The sequence below is a fragment of the Esox lucius genome, chromosome 5 (assembly GCF_011004845.1).
Source record: "Esox lucius isolate fEsoLuc1 chromosome 5, fEsoLuc1.pri, whole genome shotgun sequence".
Taxonomy (NCBI): Eukaryota; Metazoa; Chordata; class Actinopteri; order Esociformes; family Esocidae; genus Esox; species Esox lucius.
In genome coordinates, this window is record NC_047573.1 from 34,955,042 (window position 1) to 34,973,947 (window position 18,906).

At 39.0% G+C, this 18,906-nt stretch overlaps 1 protein-coding gene across 5 annotated transcripts in view; it reads left to right on the forward strand.

Annotated features, from left to right (window-relative positions):
* Positions 1 to 18,906, forward strand: part of dnmbp (dynamin binding protein) — a 122,807-nt gene that overhangs the window by 94,927 nt on the left and 8,974 nt on the right. For all 5 annotated transcript variants that reach the window (XM_010897567.4, XM_010897564.4, XM_010897568.4 and 2 more), the window contains 9 exons: positions 5,445 to 5,638; positions 5,929 to 6,028; positions 6,455 to 6,602; positions 8,689 to 8,706; positions 10,329 to 10,528; positions 10,637 to 10,767; positions 13,350 to 13,454; positions 13,703 to 13,831; positions 13,952 to 14,284. In XM_010897567.4, the coding sequence (XP_010895869.2) occupies positions 5,445 to 5,638; positions 5,929 to 6,028; positions 6,455 to 6,602; positions 8,689 to 8,706; positions 10,329 to 10,528; positions 10,637 to 10,767; positions 13,350 to 13,454; positions 13,703 to 13,831; positions 13,952 to 14,284 (1,358 nt within the window). The remainder of the gene's footprint in view (positions 1 to 5,444; positions 5,639 to 5,928; positions 6,029 to 6,454; positions 6,603 to 8,688; positions 8,707 to 10,328; positions 10,529 to 10,636; positions 10,768 to 13,349; positions 13,455 to 13,702; positions 13,832 to 13,951; positions 14,285 to 18,906) is intronic.

Here is an 18,906-nt window from a genome sequence, read left to right on the forward strand (position 1 = left end):
ACACTTATGGATATTCGTTTCTTGACAATAGTTTCTGGTTGCTGATTGGCTGCTCCACCTTTCCTCCCAGCTTATTAGAAAAGTACTTCTGCTTGATCAGTGTTACTTCTTCTATATTCCCAAGGGGTGCTCTTTCTTTCTTGAATTTGTTCTTGAGTGATTCTAGTAAAGCATCCTGATGAATATAAATAACTATACAGCATACATTTCGGAAAAATTGCAGTCTAGAGTTGGGCAGTATGGACAATCACCAATATCACGATAAACATGTAAATGATATTGCATCAACAATAAATTATATAATGTTTCTTTTGTTTGGAGTGTACTAAGCAATTTTTAAAGAAAGATTCAAATAAGTTATTAATATATAAATTCTATTTAACATGTAGGCATACCCGACATAATGCAAACATCCATTGTCACTGATCATTGTCTAAAGAACCAGTTTGATAAAACCTGGAACCTTTTTTAATTACAAAGAACCTTGTAGCTGCCTGAAGAACCCTTAACATTGACAATTGGTTCTTGATAGAAAAAGAGTTTGTTATGGAACCTTACGTGCCACAAAGAACCATTGAAGGACCTTTATTTTTTAGATTGTATGTAATTATTTATTGATTTAGCAAATCTCTGGTCCTGTCCTGGGTAATGCAGGGTTACTGAACATTTTAATGCATTTTCAAGATGCGTGAATACCGAATGGCTCAATACTAGAAGGCTACTTTTTAAAATCATGAAGGCCTATTATAAGGAAGATAATTTGTTTATAGTACTCACTTTCTGTACTCACTTACAGTACTTATAGTACTCATTTTATGTATTGTGTGGCTTGCATGCGGCGTCCGTCATAAATAGACAAGTCAGAGATGGCTTATGGTCGAGAAATGAACATTCAATTCACTGTGAACAGCTCTGGTGGACATTCCTGCAGTCATTATTCCAATTGCACGCTCCCTCAAAACTTGCAACATCTGTGGCATTGTGCTGTGTGATGGAACTGCACTTTTTAGAGTGGCCTTTTATTGTGGTCAGCCTAAGGCACACCAGGCAATAATCATGCTGTCTAATCAGCATCTTGATATGCCACACCTGTGAGGTGGATGGATTATCTCGGCAAAGGAGAAGTGCTCACTGACACAGATTTAGACAGATTTGTGAAGAATATTTGAGAGAAATAGGCTTTTTGTGTACATAGAGGGGCAAAAACAAAAGTGTTGCGTTTATAATTTTGTTCAGTGTATATACAGAGAGAATAACAGAGGACCCAAAATGTAACCCTGTGGCATGCCTCTGTGCACTTCAAGCAAATTTGAGCTGTAGCCATTATGTAACAATAGCCTATCACTTAGATAGTTCTGAAACCATAAACAGGTATTAACACTTGCCATTTAATAATGAGTGATCTACTGTGTCAAAGGCCTTTGATAGGTCTATAAACAAGGAAGCACAGCAAAGTTTTTGTCAAGCCCATTTACAATCATTGTTGGGGCTATCACATACCTGTGCCCTGGCCTAAACCCTGATTGATGTGCACTTCTGTGCAAAGGTAAGAAACTATGCAAGGATTTTTTAGGGAAGAAGCAGTCAGCTGGTAGTCTGTCTATTATGGTGTGTCTAGCACAGTCACCGGCGCTCAACCCCATTGAGCTGTTGTGGGAGCAGCTTGAGTGTACATAAGTGCCCATCAAGCCAATCCAACTTGTGGGAGATTCTTCCGGAAGCATGGGATGAAATGTTTTCAGATTACCTCAACAGATTTACAACTAGAATGCCATAGGTCTACAAGGCTGTAACTGCTGTAAATTGAGGATTCTTTGATGAAAGCATAGTTTGAAGAACATTTTTATTAAAATAAAAATTATTTCTAATGTTGTCAATGACTATTTTCTATTCAAACTAATTTCATGTATGGTTTCATGGAAAACACGGACATTGCTATGTGACCCCAGAGCAGTGAACAGTAGTATAAATTCAAAATAAGTGAGACCATAACTGTATATTTACGTAATTGTATATTTAAGACTGTAACTGTACCTTTACCAGTGATTCTAGAAGTTTTGATAGACAGGACAATATAGAGATTTAGGGATTTTTGTTAAGGTCACTAATCTCCCCCATATTGTATTTAGTGGTCAAACATGAGCAGCTTTTCTTTCATTTGGAATAATTCCAGAGCATAGAGTTGGACCACTGCGCTAACAATAAATCGCCCTTAATATACATGGAAACCGGGCTCCAGTTTATCTGCCCTAGTGGGTTTCCTTGTGTCCATAGCTAGCAATGCATCCAGAACCTCACTCAATTAATGAATTGGCTAAAACCAAAACATTGACCATATTTTTTTGAAATGTCATGTATATCAACAACTGCACCTTGCTCCATCCCAGAGGGAATATGAACAGTTGTTCTTTCAAAAACAAAGCTAAAAGAAATACAATTAAGATTCACTGCATCAATAATAGCCTTTTAATTGTTTATTTCCATTAGCTGACTGTATTTGTTGTGACCGAGAGGAAGAAGTACTATTTTTCAAGCCTTTAGCAGTTTTCAAAAAAGCCATCCTGATGTATCTGACACAGCCAATTGGACCATGGTCACTAATATCCAGAGAAAAAACATCACTGGCAACCTATCTCTCAGGTGTATTTGTCATTGAAAAATCAATAAGAGTTAATCAGGATCCTTTAGATTTGGCTGTGTAGGCTTGGTAATTAGCTGGCTCAAGTTGAGATCAACACAGATGTCCAGTGTGAGTCCTGGGAACTCCACCAAGGATTATCACCTCTGATATTGAATGGGCTGCTATTAGGTCAGTGAGTTCATCAAGTGAACTTTTTTGGCAGAAGGTGGACCATATACACCCAATATAGTTCATTTTTTGAGTTATTTCCTAGCTTAAGCCTTAATGCTATGATATTGAATTGCTTCAAGATAGAGACTTTAACAGTGTTATTGATAGGTATTTTATTTGTAAAGATAGTAACTCTAACCCCTTTACCCTTCCTATTTGCTCTGTACACATTGTAATCTTCCAATGCAATCTGTGTCCTTGGGGCTGAGACATTTTGTTAGATAAACATGTTTCTAAGAGAAGGAAAATATCAGCGTATTGGCCTATTGCAAGATTGGACTGTGATACTTTCTTGATGTGAGAAGTGCAGGAACCTAAAAGGTTGCCATAGATGGAAATTCCTCGAGCCTATGCATTGTAATAAGGTAGTTAATAAGGGTTACCTTGAATTTATTTGTTTGAGATGAGCTAGTAGTTTCCCATCATTGAATGGTTTTCAGCTGAGGTAATATTGGATGAAAGTCCAATAAATACTGGATGAAAGTCCAACTTTTTCAGTTGGATGACATCCATCACAGCTTAAAAGTTCAGGTTTCCTCTAGAAACAATCAAAGTAATCTGTTTGATCTGCAGTGGTTTTCCATCCTTTCATGCAGAGACCAAAAACGTCTGAACTTCTCGCGCCATTTTGTACTAATGGGATAGGCCCAGAGACAACCGAGAACTTTCCTAGCATTTTGGGTGTTCTCATTACAAACCATAAAACTCCCAACAATAACTGTGCTATTAGCCTGTGAGGTTAGGGGCAAAGGAGCTACAACTGTGAATAGTGAGGTCTGTGCCTCAGCGAGATGGGCAGGCTGAAAGGCTGAAATAGGCCTCACTGAGGCATCAACGTTGTTCATCATGGAAAAGGCTGAGAGAGCATCCAGTGCCGGGATATCCGTTTCCGGGTGTTAGCTCTAGAAAGGGCCAAGTGAGGTTTTTATTGTCATTTCAGGCTGTATGGCAAGAAAATGGGAACATTTTAAAAGGGGTTGGTGACTTTCCCACCCACTGTTTATCTAGTACTGAGACCCCCTCCGAGTAGATAATCACTGTCATTATATACTAGGACATACACCACTAATAATTGCCAATCTCATAACATAATATACAGTGTATCCCTGCCTTCATCCTTAGTCTGTTTTACCGCCCAAATGCCATTTACCCTAATCCTACAGTATTCAAGCTCCACTCTGTCCTTTCTCCTTGATTGTATTTGCTCTCCTTATCCCACCATTTATTATTCATTAAGGTGACTAATTTCAAGTGTCACCCCCACATCAATGGCTTCCAAATTTGGCTGAATCTGAATTTACTAGGTGAAGGCTTGGGGGTTTAAATATAATAATTTCAGATGAATCTTATTTGGGAAGACTGTTGAAGTAATGGTAGGGTTTTGCATTGCAAAAATCACAGGCCGTGGGCACAGTTGTTTATGCAGTGGTTATAATGATTCCTACTTGCGAATGCAATGTCATAAGAAGTTTAGTTCGAAAAAAAATACAGGAGTTTGTCATTAGATGAATGCTTTTGATTACTGAAATACAATCTGTGATTTAACGTTGATTTTTCATGGGCTAACAAGGGAGATTTATAGCTGGGGACAGGCTACCCATAGCGGGGACTGTACCCAGAAAATGATGAAGTCTGGTCATCTTATTATTTGTGTCATATTCCTCTCTTGCTCTCCAACTCGAACTCTACGTCCTGTCTTGCTACTTTCCTTACTTACATTTGAGTCATTTTGAAACCACTAAGATACTTACCTTGAGTGATTTACAGTAGTAAGGGCTTATATTTCCACACATATTCTAATGTTTTCTTCGTACTTCATACTATCCTCTTCCAACTGAACTACATGTGACACTTCCTTACACCCCAGTTCATTCCAGAATATCCCCACTGTCCTCTTTCCTCCAGTTGATACTGTCCTCCCATATCTCTCCCCTCTGATGCCTATCACAGGCCATTGTGCTATAGACAAAAGAACAAAATCCACTCCAGGCCCTAACCTATTCAGTAGGCTCAACAATGCATGAACCCGGGACTCTTCTTCCCACCTCAGAGGCCAACCAATGACACTAGAAATCTAGATCAAAGTCTTGCTCAACTAGCTAGCCCTTGGCTTCTCCGCTGTCGCTTAAAGCATATGCACAGCCATTTTAGTTTCACTTGAGTTTAATAAACAATGATGCTGAAGTATCATTAATCTGTTACGTGTTTTTCTTTATCATAATTGCTCATAACTACATTAAAAATAGCTTTTGCTGGGGCCACAATCTCTCACCAAAACACACTAACCGAACCAAATACATTTGGGGATAACATTATGAATATTCATATTTCTTTAAGATTCTGATCCATCATCCATATAGCTTGCTAGCTAGACCCACATTTGCACACGATTTCCATTCAAAATTGTAAAAACACCACCATCATTGAGCTAGCTATAGTTGCTAGACAATCTTTGTTGTTACTACCTAAATTGCTAGCTACTTATCAGTAAATTGTGATCTGGTATTCACCTTCAATTCCATTCACAAACTATGAGTTCACTGACATCTGTGTTTTTCTCTCCCTCTTTCCTGCCCTCTCTGGTATCTCTCAGAGATGACACTCCTGTCGACCCAGCCCAAGTCCCTGGAGTCAGGCCCGGTCGTAGCAGCCACCGAAGACCCAGAGCAGAGGATGTTGGAGAAAAGGTCAAAGGTCATTGAAGAGCTGCTCCAGACAGAAAAGGACTACATAAAGGACCTGCAGATGTGTGTCAAGGAGATTATCCAGCCACTCCAACGCAAACAGGTATAAGCATACATCATAGACTTAATCATAACTAATTACATAATGCTTGCTCACTTGCCCAGATACTGTATTTAAATCAAATAGAATGCTAGTACATTTCAAGAGTTAAGTGATTCATGCGCATTAACCATATGAAATAAGTTTCCTAAAGTGATGAGCTACGAAATCTTATTTTTTTAATTGGGCATCTTTGTAAGCACTGTGTGAACTGGTGATGTAAAAAGAGCTTTTAAAATGCAACTGATTGATACAATGAAGTAAATAATTCTGTGCATCTGTTCCTTCTAAAGGTGCAGAACGTAGACTTTGATGGTCTCTTTGGCAATATCAGCTCTGTGATCGACCTCTCCCGTCGCCTTCTTAAGAGCCTTCAGGACACAGACTCCATTGGTAATGCTGACTTGATAGCAAACATATTGACTTAATGACCTAGTGTCATTGACACTAAACTCCTGACTCCATAGTCTGGGGAGGTTTTTTTGAAGATGTCGGCACCATGCCTCAATTATGAAGCGGGATCAGATTTTACTGGTTGGTTGGTCTTTCTCCTTTAAACACTCAAAATGTCTTGCACAGCTACACACAACCCTCCAGTGCTGACCCCTTGTTTGACATTTGTTCTATTAAAAACAAAAGAAGTATGACTAATTGTTGCATCCATTAGGCTACTTTCCGCTATGACCATCACACAACCTTTTTTTAATATATAAATCTACTCAGTTCGTTTTTTAACTGAGCCAGTTTAATTATTTAGAAAAAAAATTGAAATGAGGAACAACAGAATGACAGTGGGATTGTTCTATTGTTTTTTTTCAGGAAAGGTGTTCCTGGACTTTAAGACCGAGCTTGAGGAGGTGTACAAGATCTACTGTCAGAATCACGATGATTCCATCTCTCTCCTGGAAATGTACGAGAAGGATGAGGGCATCCAGAAACACGTACTGGACTGCCTTGAGAAACTCAGGTAACTACCAAACAAAAAAAAAGAGCAGGTCTAGAAACTCCTACCACCTTGGGCACTTGTATAGATTTTTCTACAAAAGTGCCTTGTGCACAGTAATTAGTAGTAAACAATATGGATTGAATACCATCTGTGTGTAACCACCACTTTGCTTAGGCCAATCCAATTATTTCAGATCTAATAAGATGTCTTGAGATTTAGAGAAGAATCTGGATAGTGCCATTATAGCTATCAAGCTTAAAGTGAATTCCAATTTAAAATAATAAATATCAGAGTAGTTCTGATTTAGTCAGATTCATAGACTGAGCGCAGTTGACTGAAATGAAATTGACAACTGAGCTCTCAACCACCTTTTTCCATGACCCTCTTTTGAAGTAATAGGATAGCAGAAAACAAAATGGTGGAAACTGCTTTAGATTAAGATCACTTGTCAGAATATCCTTTCAATTGTGTTTGGTTAAAACCTGTTTTTGGTTCACGTGCTGACATAATTTAAAGGGTAACAAAATAATGTTTACTCAGACTACTATGGTACTACTCTATCTTGTATCTGAACTGGAAGACAAACCTTCTGTTTTGACTGCATGTGAGTGCATGGGTCTCTTCAAATCATAAGACAAACCACGAGTGACCTGTAACATATAGATTTATGTATATGTGTATACCATAAATGCAATGATAATATGTATGCCCAAGTTTCTTGAAAAAGGTAAAGCAATCTAAACTAACATCGTAGAAATGTCACCTCATTCCAAGGTTGAAATATTGCATACTTTATACTGGGTTATTCAGTTGTGGAGCAGTAGGCCTTCCACAGTGGGTCAGATTTCTCCCAATAGAAAATGTGGATTGCCTCCTATGTTTTTTTTTAATAGACTAAATCTTTTGTGAAGCATTGTTGAATAATGTTTTATAGAAAGATGACATCAATATTATACTGTTTTAAATGAATCTGTATAGAAAGTGGCTGTTATGTCACGTTTCTGTACTAGATATTGAGATCGCAGTTAGACACACAGGCAGACACATTCACACAGCTTGTACAGTATGTGTAATCTGTTGTGTAAGATATCCTTTCTGTCCTAGTAGGTTTTTAGTCATGTGGAGTTGAAGAATGTGCCCTGCCTAGTTTCACATCTACAGACTGGTTTCTCCCAGTCTTTCAGCTGAGACTAGGAATAACACCATTTTGTTTATCTACTAGAACTACACTGCTGGTGAAGGCATTGTTTGAAGATAGATACCATGCTCAGCTTGGCTGAGTTTTCTTCACAATTGCCATGTCTACAGGTGTAGCAAGCAAGCTTGAAGTTCAGTTAACTATATGTACACTATTTTAATTACTGTTTGTTTTCTGTCAGTTTATTGGCAGTCTCTAGTCCCATGTTTCTAGTCCCAAGTACTCACTTCCACTAAATCTAGACAGCATTTAGTTTTTTTGTCTATTGTGTGTGTTTTGTGGGTTGTGTACTTGCACATGAAAATGTGAGTGTTAATATCAGCTAATATCTTGTTTTGTGCAAAGAGCTACATGGACCATGGCAACAGACTTTGATTAAGCATTAGACAGTTTTTTAAAGTAATTGAGTAGTAAAACATATTTCTTAAACAGCTTATATTCTGGTAACTAATATTTTAAACTCATCCTTGATGTTATGATAAATGCCTGAATTAGAAGAATACAACTCATAAGAAATCCAATCTTAAACCTTTAGTTAAAAAAAAAAGATGTTTAAATATAATGCTTGGTATTTTTACGTAGAACATGACATCATGTTAACCACATTGTCAGGCTCATTTGTGATCTTGCAGCCATATGTGACTGGTCCATTGTACATCTATCAGAAAAAAACTGTTATATACCCAGTTAGATTGCACACAGGTATTTGGTTCATTACTAGATTACTAATAAGTGTCTAGGGGCAAATTGACCCATCCTTCACACTTTAATGTACTGACTATGCAGGTAGACATGAAAGGTACAGTATAGGTCATATTTTCTATGGCCCAGCTCTGTAACATATGCTGTGTGTGTTATTTTCTCCCTCTGCTCCTCCTTCTGCTTCTCCAACCTTCTTCCCCATCCCAGGGCTGTGTATCGTGAATGGTAAGTCTCCCTAAAGAGTGTTGCCATGGTATCTGCATGAGAATCCACAAGATTGCATGCCTATGGCTCACTAACCCCCTAATAACCTTTGTCTATATGTGGTATATATGGTTTACAGCTGGTGAGTGCTCATTAGACTTTGGTGCATTTGATTTAGCTCACCTCAGCCTCCAGGGGAGTTGGGCTTTCAAATATTAGACTTTTCTACCGGTTCTGATGTACTGAGTTAAATCAACCGCACCTAAAGTGTTTGAGGGAAAGCACCAAGACAAAGTTTCGTGTTGACCCAATGTGCTTGTGTGTTCATGTTTACTATTGTGACTGCTTTTGGTGAAGTGAAATGTTAGTTGTTGGTCCTTAAGAAGACGTAATGCCATCTAGTGGTGTACAGGAGTAACAGTCTCTAGACAAGTAAAATGGCAATCATTTAATCCTTGTACCTACAGTACCATAAGTACAACTCCATTAAGAAATGCATTAGACATTTTATTTAAAATTCACAATATTTGGAACGTCATTTGCTTTGCTGTCTGTGCTTTAAATGGCTTTTCCTATCTGTCATTCTTTAACTCTTGCACAAAGTTGCTTACATGGAATTTCCTCCTAGAATGAATTAACAGTAAGCAAATAAATGTTGATGTTTTTATTCTGTGGTGACCTGGCACATGTTGATTCTATCTCCACAGACTGTGGTGGGAGAAAGTATATGAACCCTTTATGCTTACATTTGGTCAGATCTTCATAATAGAGCTGATTAGATAAATAAAGCTGCTTATATATTTGAGTTTAGTTCTAGCCAATATTTAATTTCTCTGTCTGAAAAATTATGTGAACCTGGTTCATTTTAATTTTGGGCAATATTTTGAAGTCACTTTTATTGTAAGAATAAATAGTATGTTTTGGATTGATGATGGATGAATGATCTGGATTCTGCCATGATTATCGATGAGCAAGAATCACTAATAAACAAATAAATACTGTTAATGGTAAGATGTTATGATGTTTTTTTTTTCTCTCAATCCTTCGGACTCATCATTAATCATGATTCATTCATTGTTTTCTTAATCAGGATTAATTAGTGTTCAGAATAAATTTACTCCAATCATCATTCATCATTCTGTTACTAATGAGTTACAGAAATTGAGAAAATCCTTAAGGGTTCACAATCATTCTCGCCCCTCAAACAGCCATCTTAAAAAAAAAATCACTTTTCCTACTACTTATTTCATATTATATGAACAGCATGCTCTCTACACATGTGCTTGTAACTGGAAAAATGCCCCACATAGAGTAGTATAAGCATTGTAAACAAAATGTGAGAATGTGTTCCACTGTTTTATCTCAGGCATATTGCCCTTAGTCTGTAAGTTGTCATAAGTTGGGCTCTGTGTGGATATGTCAGCACAAGGGAGACATGTGTGCAGTGTCATTGCTGTTCTGCATCACTTGGCTATGAATGTGTCAGGTTACACATTGTCAAGAGTTGGTAGGTATGGCAAGCTTCTTGGTTGTCTTTTCCCTAATTGGCGGATGTTCCAAAGCATCTCTCACTCACATTCAAATGTTCTTTTAATCTCTGTCCCTTCCCATTTGTCCTCCCTTGTGGTCCCCTCATCTTCCAGGGGTAAGACAAATTACATCAACCTGGGATCATTCCTAATCAAACCAGTACAGAGGGTAATGCGATACCCATTGCTGCTAATGGAGCTGTTAAGTGCAACCCCCGAGTCCCACCACGACAGGCCGCTGCTGTCCCAGGCTCTGCTGTCAATCAAAGAGATCAACGTTAACATCAATGAATACAAGAGGAGAAAGGACCTTGGTAGGATACATCTGCAAACTAGATCCAAATGAATTTCACGACCCTTGCTGTAGTTTAGGAATGTACTGAGCAACAATTCTTCAACTAGGTGTCCTCTCCTTTTCACAGTGGTCAAGTACAGGAAAGGCGATGAGGACAGTCTGATTGACAAGATCTCCAAGCTGAGCATGCACTCAATCATTAAGAAGTCTAATCGCGTGAGCAGCCACCTCAAACACCTCACTGGGATTTCTCCTCAGGTATGGCTTTTTATGTTGATGCTGCTCCCTTTGCTTCTACTTCCTCCTCCTTCTACTCCTACTGCCTGTTGTAGTAAATGGAATGAGTGGTATTTGCGATATGCACTGCTCAAAAGAAATAAGGGAACACTTAAATCACACATCGGGACTCCATGTAGGAAATATAAATATATTAATGATCATAATCTTTACTGTACATTCAGGGGCTCAAATCTGATATCAAGTTTGGAGGGGACAATTACATAAAATGTTCTCGAGCAGTTTTTGAGGGGGACACCATAAGTAGTGCTGTAATACTGTTTTAGTTTGCACCATCGGTTTGCTTGCTACTGTAGCTCTGCAAATTCAGCTATTGTGTGTGAACCCTACCAACATAAAACAAATGTACTGGATTAGCCTCACATTAGCTACGTGCATTGAGTGCCTTTCAGACGGTAGACATGAACACTGTCACCTTGCCTGCTAAGGAACACTACATACACTGCACTGCAAGCTTCTCTTATTGGCTGGAATTCAAACAGCTGCAAAAGCTGGATGATGTTACTGTAGCTTGCAAGCAAACATCAGCTAACCGCTAGCTAGATCAAACCAGGGGGTGTCGTAATTTTTTTAGCTTAAACACGCTATTAAGTGTCTATAATCAGCGCAAATGCTTTCATTGCTTCTTATTACTATTATTGAAATTACATAGTTATGTTTACATTTATATATTGGGGGGGACAAATCATAGTTTTCCCCAGAATGGGGAATGATGTTGCAGGCAGCATAACGTTCACCACGCCGTCTCCAGACTCTTTCACGTCTGTCACATGCTCAGTGTGAACATGCTCTCATTAGTCAAGAGAACGAAACACCAATGGCGGACCTGCCAATTCTGGTGTTCTCTAGCGAATGCCAGTTGAGTTGCATGGTGCTGGGCTGTGAGCACAGGTCCCACTAGAGAACGTCAGGCCCTCAAGCCACCCTCATGGAATCTGTTTCAGACAGTTTGGTGAGAAACATGCACACCAGTAGGCTGCTGAAGGTCATTTTGTAGGGTTCTGACAGTGCTCGCACGAAGGAGCAGATACCGGTCCTGCTGTTGGGTTGATACCCTTGTACGGCCCTGTCCAGCTCTTCTCGTGTAACGGCTGGTCTCTTGGTATCTCATCCATGCTCTTGAGACTACTGGGAGAAAACTTCTTGCAACAGCACCAGTATCCGAAGTAAACTTTTTGGCTCGTCTATCAAGGGAACTGGTAGATGAAAAAATTCACCAGCCAAGCCTGTTTTTTACCTGCTGAAATAATAAATTTCCTTTTGTGTCACAGAACAACTCATCACCAAAGCCTCAGCATCATACTGTAGCCTACCTCTTGAAACTCCTTTATCTCCAAACCTCCATTTCCCAAATTTCCCAAATGGAGGTTTGGAGATAAAGGGGTTCCCTATCTTAATAATATTTTTAAAAATGTCTTGAAATTCTACAAACCCTCCAAGGATATGTTTATTTTAAAGCTAATTTCCTGAAATTCTAAACAATGTCCCATGAAGCTGAGAACAATGGCCCTGCAAACTTTGCATACACACGCAGCATTTTAGATGTAGCAATAATAAATAATTATTCGCTAGCTGGAGAGCAAGTTAAGGTTATTTGCTTTCTAGCTAGCGAATACTAAAACCAATGTTGTTGTGCCATGACATGACATGGAAGTGTGAAGTTCGTCTTCAGTCTTGCTAGAATGGGCTCAATTATTATGACTATTACAAGTAGTAAGGTACTAGTATTACTGCCTTGTAAGCTTTTAAAACTGCCAGTGGCAAAAGCCATACAGTTCACAGATGCTGTTTGTGGTGGAAGTAAACTTCATAAGAAATGTTAGCCAGTTTAAAACAATTCTTAATGGTTTCTAGCTAAATATTAAATCATGGCATTTTTATATTTTTCTTTTCATTGTAAAGCACATTGAATTGCTTCTATGAAGGAATTGTGTTATATAAATTAACTTGTTTGCTTGCGTTTTGTTTATTAATATGCAACAAAATGAAAATTTGAGACGCAATTTCATGACGAGGTAATATGTTTCAATCCATCCCAGTACTGGCACGCTATTTTACTATACTAAACAGTATGTACTTCATCACTAACCAAGTATGTAGGCTACTTGCAGTACGTATGTAGTATGCGATCGGAGATTCATCAGCCACTGTCCTTCGTGGGTGTCCACAATAACTTTGTGTTGGAAAGAAAGGCTGAACAATATTAGTTGTAGTCAAACTGAGACAAAAAATGGATAACCAATAGAGAAGCATCATCCACACCACCCACGAAAACCCGCCAACAGCTGTGGGGTTCTGCAGTGCACCTGTTGTCACTTTCTTTTGCATCAAAACTGGTGACATTGATTCACAATCGCTTATGCTTCCTCACTGGACAGATTGATATCCCTGAAGTTTAATTGACTTGGTGTTATACTGTGATGATTATGTGTTCCCTTAATTTGAGTAACATAGCATTGCTTTCTGACCTGTCTGTTCCCTTACATTTGCACTGGCATAACTAGTTTGTACATGCTGAATTTTCTCCACCTCCTCTTCCTCAGATAAAAGACGAGGCATTTGATGAGGCAGAAAAGAGGTTCAGACTCCAGGAAAGACTAATCAAGTCCTTCATCAGGGACATCTCGCTTTACCTGCAGCACATTCGGGTAAATGATAAGCCTCTACATTTCCAGGTCCCTGCTTTCAGCTCTGGTCTGACCAAAAAGTACAATAAATGAACCAGATTTCTGACGAAATCTGAAACTCTTCAACCACTTCAAAGAGTGTCTGAAGCTTCTTCTAGTCCCATTTCTTCTATTTAATATTTAATATATGTGGTTCAAGGCAGTCATTCTTCATCATGACATTTTCTAGACCACTTTGTTAACTGCGGTGTGTGTGTTTTGTCCAATAGGAATCGGCCTCAGTGAAAGTGCTGGCTGCCATCAGTTTTTGTGACATCTACACAGACCGAAGCCAACTGGACCCTGAACAATTTCAGAGAGCCCACCGTTCCATCAGTGACAAGCAGTTCGCCCACTTTGTGAGTGTTTACATTCTATTCTGTTCTATTAATTATAAGACCGTTATACAGGATAATAATAATGTAAACTAACTAAAATATTACTGCATTTTCTGTGTGTGTGTGTGTGCGCACGAGTAGAAGGAACGGACAGAGGCCTTGGTAATCTTCCCCCTCACCCAGCTTCTGCTCATGTTTGCTGGGCCCCACAAGCTCATCCAGAAGCGTTTTGACAAGCTGCTGGACTATGACAACTGTAAGGAGCGCGCTGAGCGACTCAAAGAACGCCGTGTTCAGGAGGAGCTGCAGGCAGCACGCAACAACTACGAGGCGCTCAATGCCCAGCTGTTGGATGAGCTGCCCAAGTTCTACCGTGCCGCTGAAGACCTGTTCACAGGCTGTGTGAGAGCCTTTGCTCAGGCCCAGAAAGACTTTACGAAGCTAACACTAGGAGAACTAAAGCCCTTGCTACAGGTAAGTGTGTGTGTGTGTCTATGTAAATCAATGTGTTCTGCCTACAAAATGGTATTGATGAATTTAAACATGGACACAGAACTACACAGCACATAGTAGACACATCCAACACAATAGACATGCCCCTTTCACATGGAAGCGAGCTCACATCTGTTGTACTTTATTTTATATACAGTTTTATTATTTTGTTTTAATCATTGCTGTTTTATTTATTTTACCATCTTTTCTGAATTTTTAATGAGAAGACTTCCTTAAATGTGAACAAACACGCTCAGTACACACAGGGAAATGGATCCCTCATACCAGGAGTTTGATCATGCTCTGAAAAAAAATATAAAACCATGGCAAAGAAGTGTTAAAATTGCAGCATGTTCTTTGTCGTTGTGGAAGACCATTTCATTGCAGTGATGGTTTGTGAAAACTTTTTACAAACTCTTTAGCTGAAGGAGCTGACTTTCAAGCTGAAGTAAAAGCAGTGTTGTGGTGCATACTGGATTAAACAATACCAGGCTGTAACAGTCTGAAGTCCTGAAATTAGAAAAAAATCTGGAGAAGGATGGTTTGCTTCCATACGAGAGGTGCAAGAATGTTGTTGGAAAATGTTGCAGCACTTAGGAAATGAAGAGTCAGCACTGACATTGAAATCAACTCGTTAGCCCCACTAGAACCCCCAGGAGTGATCCACAAAGACGCACTGTTTTTTGTGTCTATTCACATAATTCTTTCCAAAAAATGCCTCTCGGTTTTTCCATAGCTTATTCATGGACCAACGATGCATGTGCCTAAACTACGATGCATGTGCCTAAACTATGTGCCTAAACTACGCCTTTTTGTAGGCTACTCACTAGGCAAAAAAAAGGTTTTGTATTTTTCCAAGAACTCCTCTTGGTGTTAGGCCTTGTCGATCTTTTGTTTATCAGTTCATCTGGTTGCCTTTTCACTGTCCATTAAATGTAATTGTTCTTTTTAGTTATGGTTATGTAACAGTAATGGTTACAAACTCTCTCCAACTCCATATAAAAAAAAACACATTAAACAAAGTTGAAGATTAATTTGACTGTAACCGTGAATTATTTTGGCCACAATAATCATGTAGTGAAAATCTGATATTGTGACAGCCCTAGTTCGAGCCTCGCCGTAGACAAAACCTTTGCGGGCTGCAACCTTCAGTAGCAACGTTAAGCCAAAAATAAACCTGTTTACTTTATATTGCAACTATTTCTGGTGGAATTTCGAAGTACGCATCTGTGCATGCTTTTTGTGGTAATAGCCTATAGATCACAACCCATTGCCCAGTAAAAGAGGAAGGGTTTCCACGATTGTCTTGTCTTTTCAGTTGAAGAAGTCTCAGTTCTTATTACTATTCCAAGTAGTAAGTAGATGCTAGTAGGCCTATTACTGGCTAATAAACTGTTAAAACAACAATTGTCAAAATGCATAATGTTCATAGATTCTATTTGTGGGGGAAAGACCACCACAGAAACAGTTCGACACAATGTTTAATGGTGTCTAACTTCTTGTGACATCAATGTGTGAAAAAATTATCTAATGTCAGGACGCAATTTTATGAAGAGGTATGTCCCAATCGGTCCCAATATGGCATACTATGTTACTATCCAAAATGGTACATACTTCACTATCATCCATGAAGTACGTACTTGTAGTACATACAGTGGATAAAAAAAATTTCTACAACGACATTTATTAATTATTTCTGGTAGATTCCACGATTCTCTTGTCTTTTCACTTGATGTAAAAGTTGCCATGAAAGAAAAAAATACGTTCTTATGCCATAAAATTCAATAGCTTTGGCAGACTCGCTAGAAATTGCTCAATTCTTATGACTATTCCAGTAAGTTAGTAGATACCGGTAAACCTTATTACTGGCTATTGTGCTGTTAAAACGGCCAGTGGCAAACGCCATACATACACGGTATTTGTGGTGGAGATAAACTTAGTAAGAAACGTTCTTCAGTTTAACTGTATCAATGTAATTCACGAATGGCAAATTAACTATTAAAACGGCCAGTGGCAAAAGAGGATGTGTTCAGGATAGAGAAAAGAGGCTATACTGACACCTGGCAAATGTACAGCTCTATCAGGTGTCTTGCATAACATTTGCATCTCTAAAGATCTGGAACTCTAGGTGTGGGCCATCAGCCCCCACCCTCCTGAGCTCACCTGGAGAGGTGTGAAACTGAGTAGACTGTAATGTAACTAAAAGGATGATATTGTGACCATTTATCTGTAGTGTTTGGATTTCCCTTGTTCCCCATAAAGGGCTGATTTGCTTTATTGTACAATTTTACAAGAGCAATGGAGAATGTTTGTCTGTGTTGCACGACTGGGAAAATCAAAGTAGGAGTTCCTGGCCGTTGTGTTCATTGTGTTTGCCAAAGTATAGTAATGCTAATTATAATTAGGCGGAGTGTTTTATACAGCACCAGAAAAAAAAAGAGACCACTGCACCTTTTTCTTTCCTTGCCAAAACGTTTAGAGGGAGTAACAGAAGCATTCCATTTTCAGTGGTCTCTTATATTGTACCCTTCTGTTCCTCACTCAAAACCATCCTTTTCGACTTTTACGGAAAGGAAAGAAAAAGGTGCAGTGGTCTCTTTATTTTTTCCAGAGCTGTATATGTCTGCTTTTAGGATAAATTGCCATATCTCCAAAAAGTTATTTGAGTTTGTTCTCGTTAAAGAGACCTCCCGACACCCAACATGTGGTGTTGTATTCCTGTTTACAAGCTTGTTTTTATTGAAGAGACCTCCAGACATGTCGGTTAACGAGTTAGGAGTCAGTGTTAACGTGCTAACTTGTGTATTTTAGAAACCTATGGTATAATTAGTAGATTTAGATACGGTTTGCGAGGAAGTTGCATATTGTTGGTATGTAACTATGTTTGATATTGTAACTTTATTATTTGATTGGAATATATTGTATTAGCTACTTTGAAATAGTGATTATGACGGCATTCCTCATTCATCTTCATACTCGAGTTCGTAGGGATACTGATAATTACATACATATAAGTAAGTCTAAGCGACCAGACTTTCCCTGTTTCCCTGGATTTCAAAGTAGTCTGGTTAGACCCAGGAACACATGCCATTGACTTGTCATCCCTGAGTAATGGGTTTCGTAACATTCTGTGTAGCCACAGGAACACACGCCATCTTATTGTACGGTTCGTGTTAAACGACCTACACCTTATGGGTGCTGAAATATATAAGCAAAAACACAACATTGGTCGTCCCTGAGTCCGGGTTGCTACACGACCAATTGTCTTCTGTACTTGACTGAAGAGAAGCATTGAGGATTCGTGTAGCCTGTGAAACAGATGACCTTTTAATGTTCGGCTTGTGATAATAGAGTAGCTACCTTTACTAAGAACTGTCCTCGTTTTTATGTAAGTACAGAGATGTTTTAATGCAGGGAGAGATGCGTCAAAAGCTTACAAAATAAACCTGTGTGGAATCTCTGAGGAAAACATAGAACAGTCAGTATTTATTACAGTTAAAAGGGATGTGGCAAGATACTGCTTATTAATTCTCTAAAGACATCTGTTCCTTATCCTTCCTGCTACCACTTGTCTTCCTCTAGGTGTTTACTCTCAAGGGGGTAGGGGAACAATGTAAAAGTCATTCTCAGACAGCTAGCCACATTCCTGATGAACAAAGAACAGATACCCTTATTGGTTTAGGCAGATTAACAGATGGTCATAGGACCCCATGATCCACTGATATCATTCAGATATGTCACAAAGACCAGAATTACATACCAGGTAATAAAAAAGCAGACATTTCTAAAATGTACATTAGTTCAAGGAATTCCATAACAATTTAAAAACAATATGGAGTCAGATTATATTTTTAATTATCACGAAGTTTACGTTCCTTTGCACAAATGTTCCTAGCTGTCCCCCCAGTAAGCTCCCAAATGGTAGATCTTCAATTCACAACCCCTACTACACCAGTGGGCCACACGCAAGTGGCCCACTGGTGGCCCACTAGCTTTCTGCCGCCACAGCCGCCAAAGCGTCTGGCCAGCAGGGCGCCGGCTGCGGTATGCTTATTTCATAGCGCGTGCTGCGGTCGGGCCACTTGCATTACAATGCCTTCTAACAATACCCTGATCAGCGGCAAGCTGCTTTTTCGCACAAAACCCAGCGGGATGCCTCATGGCCCAATATTAGGTTTTATATATAATCAGATTTTGGTCATATCACAAACAACAATGAACTGAATTAAATGTAAATGTATTTCAAATAGTGCAAGATGCTTACAAAATAAACGTGCAAATGTGCAAAAAAATCTAAGCATGTGCAATATACATCTGTCCAGCAACAAATAATAAAAGAAAAATCACAGTATTTGAATATGAAAAAATACAAATAAACATAATACAATACTAAATAAGCAAGGGCTGAAATCCAAGCACTGTGGCATTGTGGTTTTGTGCTGGAGCTGTGTCATACATATTCAGAGCAGGTCCCTGGTACCTCCGCGACGTCTTCTCCCATCTGCACGGTCAGCTGCCCCTTTCAGGTACCTGGTGATCTGGTTCTGGACAGCCTCGTCAGTGGCATCCTGGTTGGAAGGATTCTTCCTTACTGCTCCTGTAAT